Raw genomic sequence first — 15,865 nt, 5'->3', positions numbered from 1 at the left:
TAAAAAATTCATCTTAATAATTTGTATGCTTAGACAACACAGATATAAAACTGGATTCGTTTTTTATTTGATTTTTTTGGTTGCATTTAAATTTCCTTGTTATGTGCCTTTTGGCGGCATGAATTATAGAAAAGCTGGGGATGGGGGAAAGCGGGGGGTGGGGGGTTTTGGAATGCACGGCAGATCTTCAAGGGGAAGGATTTAAGGTTCAAAGTGATACGTGTCAAAAAATAAGTGCTTGGGAAGCAGATCTTTTCTAGTGCACACCTCCGACAAGCTGTGTGGAGGGGAGAATGTAATTTCTTTTCCTGGCTTAAATTTTATGCTTTTATAATAGGAAAACACACACACACACACAATTTAACTCATCAATCCCGTTGCAAGCTCTGTATGCATAGATCTCCTAGGATTCTCAATAACAAGCCAGATATGATGCCGGAGTGCCGAATCTTAGATCTCCCACTTCTTTTATAGCAGCAGCTGGGGTGGGGTGGGGTGGAGGGTGTTAGTGGGAATCTCCGTTTGGATGGAGTCGCACAGTTTGGAGGCAGTCCAGCTTTGTTGCTTGTGGTCCAGGTGGCCTCAGAGGCCGTGTGTGCATATTTCCGACGTAGACTGGTTGCCCCTTCTGAGTTAGGGTTGCTTGGCCACAATGATCCATGCTCATGCGACTTCAGGATTGGACTTCTGTCATGTGCTTGGTTGGGGCTACCTGGTGAACCCATATTCACCTATTTTGTATTGCATACTGCACCTGCTGCCCATTCACTACTAGGCCCAATACAAATGTTAGTGTACGAACCCATACTACGCAAAGCGGGCCCCCCACTATAAAAAGAACCTCCTTCTCTCATATCTGCCCTAGGACTTTGTGTTCTGTCAGGGATGCTCTCCCCATGGTCCATTGATGGGCAAGGCCCAATATCACCGGAGGAGGGGGAGGGCCTTTTCCATGACAGTTTCCTGATTTTGAAACTCCATGCCTTTGGAAATACAACGTTCTCCTCACTGAGGGCATTTAAAAGTCAACTGAAAACACTTTTCTTCAGACAGAATTTGAGTGAGGGCTGTAACTCAGATGAGCTTGTTTAGAACCACTGTACTGTTTTAATTATTGAATTATTGAACTGATGCTCTTATTTTATGTTATTTTATTGGTTGCGTGCGCTACCCTGCTATACTTTGGATGAAGGACAGTCTAGGGGAAAGGCAAAAACAAAATTTTAAATTTTATTTATTTATTAAAAATCGTTGACCACTTGCCTTTCGGAGTGGCGCACAACAGACTCAGACAATAAATTCGTTCACAAAATGCATTCATATTAAAATCCCTCAAACCATTAAATAGCCTGTCTATAAAATCACCATCGGTTAGTAAAACAAGGACAGAGCACAGCAGCAAAATGTAAAGAGCAAGGGAAACAAATAGCTGGGTAGAAGAGTACATTGTATTACGTTACAATTAATATGTCACTTTTTGACCAAAATGGCCCCAAAGCAGCGAACAGTCCAAAAGAGAAATACAGTAAAAATACAACAGACCAATCAAAGAAACATAAAATAGCAAAGTCACCTAACACCCACCCACCACACTGAATATACATTTGTACATTGAATGAATATATATTCATTCTCTCACTACTGACACAGCTTCCAAGCATTGTACTTAGAAGCCAGGTTAACTCATATCTCCACCCCCTCTCCCAGTCTGCTCCCATTTCTCATCTAGGTGTGTGCCCATCCACAAACAGTTTCCCAGAAGACGTGTCCTCACCCTCATTGCAGTCTGACGGAGTGACCAGTAGTAACCCAGAGGGGACGTTTCTCTTCGGGGCTGTCCCAATGGTGGCAGGTCACACAACAACATGGTTTGGATCGCACAACAACGTGCCTTGCGTTTTGTTTCACAGATGCTACAGAAATTGTGTTGAAGGCTCAAATCTTGGCCGGAGGAAGAGGAAAAGGTGTTTTCAGCAGCGGGCTGAAAGGAGGCGTGCATCTAACCAAGGAGTAAGTTGGGAAATTATAACGATATTATTTGTTTGTTTTTTTAAGCCATCCATCTTAATGTAGATTTTTGCCTTTCTCTCTCCCTTTTCTAGCCCTAAAGTGGTAGGGGAGCTTGCTGAACAGATGATTGGATACAATCTCACCACGAAGCAAACTCCGAAGGGTGGTGTCAAAGTTCAGAAGGTAAAAGAGTCCCCCACCTGCAAATCATAATAAATGTTGTCAGGTGTAGCTTGAAGCTAGTAGACGCACTGCAATATGTCTTGTGCTGAGTGAGGCAATTGGTCCATCTGCCTCAGTACTGTTGACACTGACTAGCATTGGTCCTCCAGGGTCTCAGATAGGCCTTTCCCAGCCCTAGCTGGAGATTCTGGGAATATGAAACAGTTGCCCATCCTTTTCACAGGAAAGCTAGCTGTCTGATGGATGCAGGGCTGATATGGACTTGATATGTTGGGATTATCAGGAAGAGGGCTTGAGAGTGTGATGGGAGGCTTGGCAAATAGAAGTTATTAACAAGCAACGATCTAGCAGAAAAACCAGGAACTAGATTATGCCCAGTGAATGCTAAATGCGATAAGCAGATAATAATAAAGCATTCTTGACTTAAAACGTTTATCCCAACCTGCAGTTAACTGCTCCCTTTTATGTGCAGAAGTCACATTGATTTCACTGGATCTGTAATAATTGTGCGCAGGATCGTTGCCAGGATGTTTTAGGTGCATGAAAATGACACCCATCTTTCCTAAATGCATGTGCTCTAAAAAGTGCCCATATCTCTCCAGTTACTGCTTAAAAACTGCCTTTGGTACACCGACAGGGAAATGTTTCTCTTTCACTTGCAATTGAAATATTGCACGTCCATTATTAGATGGTTAGGCTTGAAAAGCGGGCTTTCTGCTTTTCTTCTGAAATCGATATGAAATGAAAGCCTTGTATGTTTAGAACAGATTATTCAAATGAATGTGCACTGAAGTGCCCTTTTGATGTTCTCCCAACCGCGTGGAAGCTGCTTATCTTTCAAGAGCTCCTGTGCAGCTGAAAAAAATGTTTAAGTGACCTAACTGTGTGGGCAGTTTTTATTAATGACTAGTGTGGGTGAGAGAAAGGGACGGAGAAGCATGTTGATGGAATTTGCAGATGACATTAAGGTAGGAGGCAATGTCAAGTAATTTGGGAAACAACGCTGAGTATTTTTGCAATGAGATGAGACCAAATCAGCTGGAGGGGAATGGCGAGGGGGAAAGATAATGGTATTTATTCGTGGATCACAAGATGACTATGAGCCATCGTAAGATGGCTATCAAAAAGGTTGTTAAAGTGTCCCGAGAAGATTTGTTTTAATGACAACCTCAGAAGGCCAGTGAACACACTGCAACTTAGAAAAGTTAGAACATATTCTTATTCACACTAGTGTATTGTCTGAGCTTGACTAAGGCCTTCTCAACATTTCTGCCCTCAATACAGGCTATCAGGACTATTTCTGTCATGAGACACTTCTTTCCCCCTTCCCATTCCACAGCTTGTGGGATGATCACCAACATCAAGCATGTAGATTTGCTCCAAAGTCGTGCTCGTTAACAACTATAAGCCATCAAAGTGGTACCGTTTCAAAGAGGGCAGATTCAGCCCATTGAATGGCATAGAAGGGTGTTTCTGTCCTGCTGACACATCTGAATTTTGTGTCTAATTTCTCAACCATACTTGAAGAAAGATGAATACAAGTTGGACCATGAAAAGTGAATTGCTGCTAAAATGATTTGGTCTGTCGCTGTAAAAAACCATTTGCTCAGACTAAAATGATCATAAATATGAGGAGCAGAGGTTACAAGTCTGGTGAGGACACCTCATGGAACTTGGCAATAGATTAAACTCATTGCCCCGAGTCAGATAATTGCAAGTTCTTTGGCTCCCGTACAAGTAGATCTCCGCTTTCCTTCATTGGAATGGCCACTTCAGTACAGAAAGAAAGAATCAGAGCAACTACTTTGACCTGTTTTCAAAAGACATGGATCACAATCAATTTCCTGTTTGAAGTCCGTTTTGCACACTCCCTAGTCATTGCAAATACATGTGGATTTATCCACAACAAACAATTTCCCTTCTTTCATCTCACCTTCCTAGCTTTCCTTGAAGCTTACAAGGACAGAAGCATGTCATGGTTGTTTGTTTGTTTATTACATTTATATGCCACCATTATCTTCCAAGAAGCTCAAGGTGGTACACAGGGTTCTCCTCCTCCCCATTTCATCCTCATGAAAACCCCGTGAGGTGGATTAGCCTAAGGGATGGTGACTGGGCCAAGGTCACCCAGTGAGATTCAAACTCTGGTCTCCCAGGTCATAGACCAGTCCTCTAACCATTACGCTACACTGGCTGCCATGTGCTAAATGGCACACAGTCTCCTGTGTTAACCTTCTGTAGTCCGTGAATTGAATGCATGTATGTGTGTTCGGGGCCAGTGTCCCCCCACCACAGTAATTATTTTAAAATGTTAGACATATTTGGCAGATGTCAAACACTATAAAATTCACTGTGTAGCGAGGATTGTGAAATATTGGGCTTGCTTCCTCTCCACCTCTATTGCTGCCTCTGTTTTATACCCACCCTACCCCTGCTCCCAGAAGCCTGGGGATGTGATCCTGCAAGTGGTATCAAGAACCACAAATGCAGAATTCTCGGCAACCCAATGAAACTACAGTTCTGAGGCTTGCTGGGAGGGAGGAACTAGGAACATTGTGGTTTATGTCCTGAGTACAGATGATGTCCTTATCAACAGATGAGCTTTAGAAGGTAAAGACTTTCCTTTCCCTGAAGTAATGCTTAATATGTTGGTGCAAGATCAATCTGTCTTAAATAAACAGCACTCCCCTCGGCTCCTTCAGAAGTTGGCAGCTATTTTATAGGTTTACATAAAATTCTCTTACGGCCTCGTGGCATTTGGAGAACCTGGTTATCTGCAAAGACAGTTTCCGTTTATCACAACTCACTACCTGTCCCTTTTCTCCAAGCAATTAGGGAATTAACTTTATTAAAGTTTGAATTAAAGATCTGGGTGATTATTAAAAAAAAGAGAGACTTCAATGTCATGGTAGATCCTTGGAAGTTATTACACAACCTCTCAGTAATGGGTTCTAAATACAGGAGTCCATTCATTCAATTAAATTCATAGTGGTCCTCATCTTGAAGGCTTGGAGCAGAAATAATATAGTGCAAGGTAAAAGAGCATTCACAAAAGCCAGTCTACATGGATATATCTTGTAGAGCTCCTGAAAGATGCTAAGATTTCTAAGAGGTGGAAGTGCTATCAGTATGGGGCAGCCACTAAAAATGTGTTTTCCTGCCCTCTTTATTCCTTAATCTTGGGTATGTATTGAGTTGAATCCTATTTGCTTTTCAAAAGCAACTGAGGGGAAGGAAAATATTGGCATATAGATTAGAATGCTGAGTTTCCACCTCTTCTCAAAGCATTAGGAGAATAACATAAGGCATTACAGTGGTACCTTGGTTCTCAAACTTAATCCATTCTGGGCGTCCGTTCGACTCCCGAAACCATTTGAAAACCAAGGCGCGGCTTCCTATTGGCTGCAGGAGCTTCCTACACTCAGTCAGAAGCCATGGAAGCCACATCGGACATTCAGCTGCTGAAAAACATTCGCAAACTTACTGTTTGCGGTGTTCAGGAGCCAATTTGTTTGACAACTAAGCCGTTCGGGAACCTTTGATATGGATCAGATCAAAGGCCTCTGAAGTCCAGATTCCTGTTTTCCACCCTGGCCAACCAGGTACCTCTAGGAAGCCCATGAGCAGGGCCTGTCTATGTGCAACCGCAGAGTAAGAGGGACCAATACAGAAATGATGGTTATGAGCTGGCTGAACATTGCATGCCACAGGCCAGTTGTATTCAAACAGCATAGTGTGGTGAAGGAGACCACCGCAAGCCTGTATAAGAGCCTAAGAAGATCTCTTCTGGATCAGGCCAATTGCCCATCTTGTCCACCATCCTCTTCTCACAGTGGCCAACCAGTTGCTTGTGCGAAGTCTAAAGGAAGGAACTGAGCGCAACAGCACTCTCCCCACTTGTGATTCCTATGCATTCAGAGGCATACTGAAGTAGAACAGAGCCATCATAAGCGGCCACTAACAGATAGCCGAGGAGGATTGCAAGGGACAAATGGATATATGCAATGTCGTGCATAAACCACTATTATTATTATTGCAATCATTGTTATTATATTTTTAAAGATCTGAATTCTGTTCAAAGTTGCCCAGAAATCTGTACCTGAATTACTGCAACAAATTAGAGCATACTGTATTTGTATTAATTTCTTCAAATGCCAAGGCTTTTTTTTTAAAAAAAAAAAAAAGGTTGTGTGCTTTTTTGGTTTTGAAAGGAAGGAAGGAAGGAAGGAAGGAAGGAAGGGGGTACAAAATCTAGATAAAAAGAGGGGTACATGGAGTGCCAGAACTCACCGCAGACACATCTCTTGATCTCTTATAATGGCAATGATGCTCACCTGAGAAGTGCTGGAACTGAGTTCCGGCTGAAAAAAAAGCCCTTGTTAAGTGTCAGGGGAGGAAGGGGAGAGAGAGATTCTCAGAAATGGGAAAATAGCAAAAACAAATATATGGGATATCAACAAAACACTGCCATTTGGGTTCATTCATATCCCTGCTCAGCCATAAATACCTCACTGGGAGACCTTGGACCAGTCACTGTTTCTCAGCCTAACCTAACTCGCACAGGAAACCCTCAGGTTTCTAAAAGAAGAAGATATAAGATAATTCTCCCATCATTCTCAGCTTTGGACAAAGTTAAAATTGCCCCTTTTAAATTTTTCTCTTATTTTTATTTCCTTTGATGTAAGGGCTTGCAAATAGGACCAAGGTAAGTATACTGTTCCTGCATTTGTTTCAAATAACTTGTCAAAACGTCCCTCCTTAGTTTGTGGTAGTTTCTCCTCTTGTGTTCTCTCATCTCCATTGTGGGTTATTTCCATAATCCTGAGGAAAATGAAATGGAAAGGAACTGTATGATACCAGTGTCCTAATGAAGTCATTGATTTCTTCCGTGACGAGAGAAATCAATGATGGATTCAAGAATGTGAGTCGAACTAAAGTGCACATTTATTACAGTACAATGTGTTCTCTCTGAATAATGGCCACTTCCTCACTCGGAAGCCTGAATTTCCAACGCAGCTAACGAAATATTGTCTCCGTTGGATATTGCCAGCAAAGACGTGCTAATAATACATTGCCAAATTGTACTTTACAGGTCATGGTGGCAGAAGCACTAGACATTTCAAGAGAAACTTACTTTGCAATATTAATGGATCGAGCTTGCAATGGACCTGTTCTGGTTGGGAGCCCACAAGGTGGGGTTGATATAGAAGAAGTGGCAGCTAAAAGCCCGGAACTCATCTTCAAGGTATATTTCAAAGCTTGGTGACTTAAGTTTTTAAAAATCTTTACATTGTTGTTGTTGTTGTTGTTGTTGTTGTTGTTGTTGTTGTTGTTGTTGTTATTATTATTATTATTATTATTATTATTATTATTATTATTATTTACACCAGCAAACCTTGTATGGGAAATTGGAGCTTCCCATGACCCCAGCTTGAAAATTTCTTCCAATATCATGAAAAAGCAAACTTGGCGTGTTGAGTTCCTTTAGCCAGGTTGATACAGCACACAATAACAGGTCTAACTTGCTTTGGTTTGGTTTCATTAGGAACAGCAAAGGGCAGCTTACTGTACAAATGGGAAACTGTGTTGGAGGTTGTCAGCTATGGCTGTGGTACTGGATTGGATCCGCATCATTATCTCCTATTCCCCTGTGGACCAAGTTTGGCTGGTGGGCAGCTCTGACCCAAATCATGCAGTCAAAAACATGGTTCTTTGCAATTCCCACCAATGTGTACAGCTGATGGTGTCATGTGTGGGGAAGGTGGGCATGGCTTGCCTTGGATGAAATCACCTCGCTGGTCAAATGGGGAGGACTGGAGCATCTAACAAAGATCCTGGTCTGGAAGTTCCCTACTGCTAAGTTACGACATCCCTGACAACTATCACTTCTTTTGCAGTCTTTCAACTGTGTATGCATCTGACAATTACAATACCAGTGCTCAAATGCAGATTGAATTGATCCATTTACTCTTTGCCGCTATTAGATCAGGTCCTCTGTGTGTACAGTGAATGTGTGTGCAGGGGCCAGCTTCACCTGCTGCTCGCAGAGACCATGCACACAGTGGCCCACATAAAACCCTGCTATTTCAGAGTTTGCAATTGTATGGCTCGCAGTCTCCATGCGTACAAGATATGTGCATTTGGCGCATTGCAGAATGGGCTGCTCATGTGCCAAACACATGTTGTATTGGAGGGGTCAGAGCTCAGGGTGTTTTTGCGTGGAGATGGCCCTAGGCTGAAATTCTGGTATCTCCAGTTGAAAGGATTACAGTTTGCAGAGACTTTGAAGAGTTTCGGCTACTCAGAGTATCTTCTGGGATAGATAGGACCAGTGGTCTGAACAAAGTATTGCAGAGCTGCATGTGTTCGCAGACACTTCTCCTGACAGAGGAGTGTCATAGCAAGTCAAACGATGACTTACCAGGACTGCAAATCTGATGGCTCCCTGAGAGGAGCTTAACACTCGCTCTGCTCCTTCCCAGTACTTTTACTTTAGCTCAGCATGGCAGCTAAGCCAACTTCCGGCTTAGCGTGTCATCTGAACCCAAGATACAGTTAAGCCATCTCCTCCTGGACCGAAACAAAGCTCTTAATATTCCACACCCCACCTGCAGCCCAAAGGGGCACATTCTAAGAGAGTATTTGCCACCAGATTCTGCTGGTTTTCCAAACTGGCCCTAAAGAGAATGGTCACTTTAGGTTGAACACAGTGGGGCTTACCTCTGAGGAAAAAGAAAATTGGAGTGTCAAGGTGCCTGGCTTCCACAATCATAGAGGCAATTTCATGAGGGGAGCATCCCAACAAACAAGTATTGTTCCCTTATAGTCTGAAGTGTATTGTCCAGCAGTAGCTATCTATCTCGTTCTGCTCCTCTATAAATTAGCCTCTGTTGCCCCCTCAGCAAGAAAATACTCTTTCGCTCCTTAGCAATACAAATGGTTTACTTGCTGTTATGAAATGCCGGTTTTCCCTCACATTAGAGCTAGTTGTTATTTCATGTTACTGTACTGGAATGCTTTATTGTATTATGACCTTCTAATGGTGGTTACTGTCTTAAAAGTATTTATCATGAGACAGTCACTTAGCAACAAGGATCCCTTTTATATATTTGGTGAGCTAACGGTACATGCATGCAGAGTTCCATAATGCACACTTGAAACGTACACAAACAGAGAAATTTTACCGGGCATTGACACCAGTGCTCTGGTTCCTTGCCAGAACCAGTCACAAAAATTAACAGACTAAGTATTCATCGATGCCATCTGTACAGTAATTAAAAGTGAAAACTGGTGTCAGATTGTCTTGTCAGCATGCCACCCTGAAGAATTACATAGTTTTTTGGAGGGACTCTCTTCCCTGGCTAGCAAAGTAATTATAACATACCCTATAGGCAGCTGCTATAGCCTCAGTCTCAGACTTTTGGCAACTTGCCACATTTTAATTAATAACTTGCAAATATATATTAAGCATTTTGGGGGTGCTTTTGAAGTTATGGGTCTGTTTTCAAACTGAATATCTTAGTTCTGTTTTGTGCACTTTATTACAACAGGAGGAAATAGATATTTTTGAAGGGGTGAAGGATCTTCAAGCCCAACGGCTGGCAGAAAATCTGGGATTCAAGGGACCTCTGCAACAGCAGGTAAATTTTACCAGGAGCAAAACCGTGACTGCATTCAGATGTCTGGGACCCTTTTCCACTCAGTAGTTCTCTGGAGTTCCAGGAACTTTTCATACATAGGGAGGATTGCACCCAGTGTGGCAGTGACCTTGGTGGCATCAGAGCTCATGGGATACCACCGCCTATGGTTTCCTTTCTCATTTAGGAGTTATGGCAGACTATCGGTGTTCAAAATACGGGTTCCAACTAAATCATACTCGGAGCAGATCCTTTGAAATCCACGGACTTAAGTTGATCACAATAATTGATTTCAGTGGGTCAGCTCTTGAGTGTAACTTGGTTGACTTCATCCCAAGAATCTATTCTTAGAGCATGCCTACTTGGTTTGGGATAACAAATAGGTAGGCTCTAGATGTAGGCTTGCTGAGCGTAGAACCATTGAAATAAATGGATCTACTCTGAGCTGGACTAAGTTTGAATCCAACCCAATAAGCCTTTCACTGCTTACTGGAAATGACCTCCTACTTTCTCCAGGCATTACCTTGAATTGTGCTTCCCCTTCCGTCTTTCCAGAAGATCATTCCCAGAATTCTATCACGTTCCATGACCAAGAAACAGCATCAGTGGCCCATATGTAGGTGAAGGGATGATGCTTTACTTTCTCCAGTACACAGGAATTTCCACCATTTGCAAATCCCTGCTCCTGGGTGCAACTTTATGATGAGGACAATGCCAAGTGGTACCCCAACGGCTGTACGCAGAGTGTACAAGATTACATGCATCCACAGTATACAAACTGTCCATTACAGTCGTACCTTGCATCCTGAATGCCTTGTGAGTCAAATGTTTTGGCTCCTGAACGCCGCAAACCCGGAAGCGAATGTTTGTGAACATTCTTTGGAACCAGAACGTCCAACACAGCTTCCTATTGGCTGCAAGAGCTTCCTGCAGCCAATCGTAAGCCGCACCTTGGTTTCCGAACGTTTTGGAAGTCGAATGGACTTCCGCAACGGATTGTATTCGACTTCCGAAGTACGACTGTATATTAATTAATTATTTTAATTTCAATTCTACTCTGCCCTTCCTCCCAAAGGAGCCCAGCGCAGCAAATCATAAAATGACAAATACAATACAAATATATAAACAGGTAGCACTTCATTCTTCCACTGGATGCTTAAGAGAAATGTCCCTGACCATCCCTTCCAGGGTAGCCAATCCTGAAAAAACAGTGTGAAGATGCCTGCTGATTGAAATGGCTCTGGAATGCAGTGTTGATCTTTTTGCTACTACCATCCAACACAGCTCTCTTCTGCATTTTTTCTACAGATTTTTTCCCCTGCAGTTTTCTTCAGGTTATTATTGAAAAGCAAAAGCTTGCCATTTTGTAGATGGCAGATTCTCAGCATGCATTTCACTCCTTTTAAAATTTATCATTCATGTTCCAAAATGGGAGCATGAAAATGCAAGCCACCAGGCCTGTTTTGCAACTAGCTTAATCTTTATTTTACTGCTCTGGGAAGAGAAGGATGATAAATTGTTTTTTTGTGAGGGGTTTTGCACAGAATTTCCTATATCATCAAAATGCCACTTTTGTAAAACCTTTGAATTTTTAATACACCACTTCTAATTAATTTCTATCCCAACTGTGCAATTAACAAATGCATAATCATTAAGATGATTAACACCCATTTGAAGATTTAGCAGTATCTTTAATGAGAGAGAATTATTATTAAATCTTTCTAGCTTTGCATGTTCTAGCACTTAATTATTAGCACAATGCATGAACTGCTTAACTAAACAACAGCTAATACATTTCTTCCCATGTGCTATAACCTTTGCAGTGTGATTTACTGGAGCATAGAAACATAATGGCTACATCAGTACAATCAAAGGTCTATTTAATTTGGTCTTATCATAATCGTTTATATTCCCCAGTAGGTAGATGCCAGAAGAATTCTAGTTAGTACGACAGTGAAATTCTTCCGTTTAACATACTGTGGAGTCCTTATGACAAATCTTAATACTGCTTGACAACTGCCTTGTGGGGTGGTTTTTTGCAGGGTGGGCTAAATTTCAGTTTATACTAACAATATACATTAGTATCCAAATTATTTCAAACATTAATGTGGAGAACTTTACTATAAACATGGTAAATACTTTATTTGATAAAACGTATGGTTAGGGAACTGCCGTTTGTTCTTCAGATTCAAAACATTTGGGGTTTAGTTTTGGTCGTGTGGAGCAGTTCATTCAAATTAGAATTGGATCCATTCTTTAAAGGCCTTGACTGATGTTCTGTGCACAAAAGTGGCTTATGTCAGTGAGAACCATAAGCGCCGTTGGGAGAGGTAAACTATGAACAGCTACAAGTAGTCACTAAATTACTTATGGCATCAGCATGTGGAATCCTTGGGCTGCCGGGAGAACCCACTGCTGATGCCTGCCCTCCCCTCAGCTCCATGCTTTGAGCAGCACCACATGGCTAAACCCAACTGCCATTTTAATTCCTCCCAAATGTCCCTGATCATCGTACGGTTGCTCTGGGGCACTGTGGGAAATTAACATGGCGGTATTCAGCCATCTAGTGCTGTCTCCGGCAATTACTGCTCTCCTCAAAACTCCCTAGGCCACTGGTTCCCACTTATATAAGCCACTTTTTGTGCACAGAACATCAATCAAGGCCTTTAAAGAACGGTTCTCATTGCCTCCTCCATCCACGTGAGGTCTGGAAGGCGGCAACATGAGAACAGGCCTTTTCTGTGGCGTTTCCCTGTTTGTGGGATGCTCTCCCCAAGGAGATTCATCTTGCACCTTCATTATATATCTTTAGGCACCAGGCGAAAATGTTCCTCTTCAACCAGGCCTTTGGCTGACTCTATGGCCTTTTAAATGTGTCTCTGGGAAGCAAGGGTTATTGTTTTGTTGTTTCTGAAGGGCGGTATAGAAATCAATCAATCAATCAAGTAAATTTTGAATGAGCAGCTCCACCAACAGAGGATGAGGCCTACCAGAGAGTACTTTGCCCAGCGTCTCTCATCCTAGAAAGCTGCCTTACCCTGCGACAGACCCTGATCCATCTAGCTCAGTCTTAAGCTGACTGGCAGCGGCTTTCATGCAGGAGTTTTTCCAACTTTACCTGGAAATGGCTCTGCATTGAAACTGGCACCTTCTGCATGCCAAGCTGATAGGAGATCAGCAACATCTGGAGGGTTACCAGTTCCCCATCCCTGCTTTAGAGACGAGCATCCAAGGGCTAAGATTCCCCATGCAGTTATTTTATGAACAGCTTCCTCTATGTTGTTACCAGGTCAGCAGTTTGTTTCAAGGTAGGACCACTGGAGGGATGATGTGGCATTCTTCCCCAAGACAGCTACAGACATCAGTCTGTCCATACTTCTGTTTAGCCTTGGAGTTGGCAACCACAGGCTAGCTGATTCTTTTAGAGGCTTGTGGTTGTTGATGTGCAGTTGTTGATTCCCCAATATAATGACACAGAGGAACAAACCGTTAGATAAACCAGCCCCTGTTCCGTTGCTCCCGGTTGTGGGCGATTATAAAAGGCTCAGCAGATCATGAAGTTAATGCCGTTTCTAAATAGTGGGCCTCCCTATTTGCTTTTTTACAATTACATTTAAGGAATATGCAGCAGTTATTTAGTTAGTTCTGATCGTGTGTCAATGCTGCTTACCAGAAAACAGATAAGAGCTGAGTTTAGAGAGCAAAGAAGCCAATTTTTCAACAATTGTTTCTTCAGTCAGAGTTGCATTTTGATGCTGGGAGGGAGGGTTTATACATTTTCCAAACAAATTCAGCAACTAATCTGCATTTGTCAGCTGCATATTGCTTCACAGTTTCTGAATTTAGTCTCATTAAGGTAATCACTTTAACTTCAATATCAGCATAATGTATTCATTATCAACTCTCAAACTTGGTTCATTGTGCTTAAATTAAGTTTGTTTGAATTAATGACACTGCTCTCTCTCTTTTTAACTACAAAGTTCTATGTAGTGCACTGTGAAGAGTGAGCCTCTGTAATGTTTGACGTTTCAAATCAGCATTCCATTTCCTCCTGGCTAAAATAATCGGCCACTGATTTAAAAGCAATAGATAGCATTAGTGTTTCATAAAGGAAGGTTATTATGTCATTAACTTTTTGTAGCTGCTTTTACACTGATGCAGAAAATACAAACATCTTTAGCGTCTTAATTCAGGATAATTCTCTGCCCGCCTCCGCTGGTTTCCTTTTGTGTAATTATGCACCACTTTTTTCAACTTTAGGCTGCCGATCAAATTAAGAAGCTGTACAACCTTTTCCTGAAAATTGATGCCACTCAAGTTGAAGTGAATCCCTTTGGCGAAACTCCAGAAGGACAAGGTACGAAAGAGAAAAAGAAAGATTCAAAAAAGCATATTGATCTAGCAGAGAAATAGGAATTTCTAGATGAACTCACATACATGCGAGTTCTATACTACACCCTTGTGCCAACATAACCTCCCTAATTTTCTAAGAAAATGTTCCATGGGCACACTGTCTGCCTCTTTTCCACCATTGTCACATTCAAATTCCCCACCTCCTTTCCAAGGTTTGACTGTGATGTGTGATTCTGCGCTCATCAATGCTAAACTCTAGTCCTGTTTGCATGTTTCCTTGCATGAGCAAGTCCTGACTCCTGCCCAACAGGGCAGGGCAGGGGCTCTTACAGAGATCTTCATTCACATAAGTAATGATACAGGCTCAGCAGCCGAATTGGCAGTAGGTGTCAGGAGTTCAGGAGCCAGGCAAAGAAGTTTGGAACTGAGCAGGAGCAACCAAGATGCCCCAACCAATTTCCACACCCCTCCCACCAAGCTTTTAAAGGCCAGGTCCGGTGTGCTTGTTTGCATGGCTCTCTTGCATTGCAAGACTGCTGAGGTTATAAATGCACACTCTGGGAGGGTGAGTCTCTTCCCATCTATGGGGAGTGGCACCTGGTCCTTGACAACAATGCTGCGTCCTTCCCTATGGTTTTCCCAGTAGTGATGTATGGAAGTGAGAGCTGGACCATAAAGAAGGCTGATCGCCAAAGAATTGATGCTTTTGAATTATGGTGCTGGAGGAGACTCTTGAGAGTCCCATGGACTGCAGGAAGATCAAACCTATCCATTCTTAAGGAAATCAGCTCTGAGTGCTCACTGGAAGGACAGATCGTGAAGCTGAGGCTCCAGTACTTTGGCCACCTCATGAGAAGAGAAGACTCCCTGGAAAAGACCCTGATGCTGGGAAAGATGGAGGGCACAAGGAGAAGGGATGGCAGAGGACGAGATGGTTGGACAGTGTTCTTGAAGCTACCAGCATGAGTTTGACCAAACTGCGGGAGGCAGTGGAAGACAGGAGTGCCTGGCGTGCTCTGGTCTAGGGGGTCACGAAGAGTCGGACATGACTAAACGACTAAACAACAACAGCCTCTGCCGCCTCCAGCTCAAATGAAGCTCTATGCTCCATGGGAGAGGCGAAAGGGGGAGAGCCTCCATCCTTGGTCATCACAAACCGCCACTACCACCCAGAGTTCTGCTTCTGCTTCATGAGTCTGAGCATGCCTGATCCTGACAGGACCACTGGGATTGTGACATTGAGAGGGGGACCAGAAGCACGTCCCTGCTCCTCTTGCTGCATGCGAGCACCCTAAATGCATGCACGCTCATGGCTAGGGCAGTGGCTAAATCTAAACAGAATCGCTTTCATAGCCATAGCTTGAAACTCACTTTAGGCCTGCGCCTCAACTGGTTAACATGGCATTGAGTTAAAGGCCAATTAGACTCTCAACAGGATCGTTATCTCCCTTAACAGATGTTTATTTATGGGAGGCTTATATATACAACTCTTCTCGTAACAGCTTCCAGCATAGTTACTGTCACATTTCAAGCAGCCAAAATCTCATTTTCCATGGATTTTCTGCCCTATTGTTGCTTTACTTGATTATTTTCCCCATTTCTGATACAATATGTGAGTGAAACTTGTAATCATTCATTTTTGTCATAAGGAATGTTCAGGGATGAGAGACAGTGCAAAAATG

The 15,865-nt window shown here is 42.7% G+C and overlaps 1 protein-coding gene across 1 annotated transcript in view; it reads left to right on the top strand.

Annotated features, from left to right (window-relative positions):
* The window catches only part of SUCLG2 (succinate-CoA ligase GDP-forming subunit beta), a 225,687-nt gene that overhangs the window by 117,299 nt on the left and 92,523 nt on the right, over positions 1-15,865 (top strand). The window contains exons 3-7 of the mRNA XM_081184275.1: positions 1,911-2,010; positions 2,103-2,193; positions 7,286-7,438; positions 9,744-9,833; positions 14,091-14,187. Of these exons, the coding sequence (XP_081040401.1) occupies positions 1,911-2,010; positions 2,103-2,193; positions 7,286-7,438; positions 9,744-9,833; positions 14,091-14,187 (531 nt within the window). The remainder of the gene's footprint in view (positions 1-1,910; positions 2,011-2,102; positions 2,194-7,285; positions 7,439-9,743; positions 9,834-14,090; positions 14,188-15,865) is intronic.

This window comes from Podarcis bocagei, assembly GCF_964188305.1.
Source record: "Podarcis bocagei genome assembly, chromosome: 2".
Classification (NCBI taxonomy): domain Eukaryota; kingdom Metazoa; phylum Chordata; class Lepidosauria; order Squamata; family Lacertidae; genus Podarcis; species Podarcis bocagei.
The sequence above is the reverse complement of the archived record's forward strand: the minus strand, read 5'-3'. Positions and strand labels throughout refer to the sequence as shown.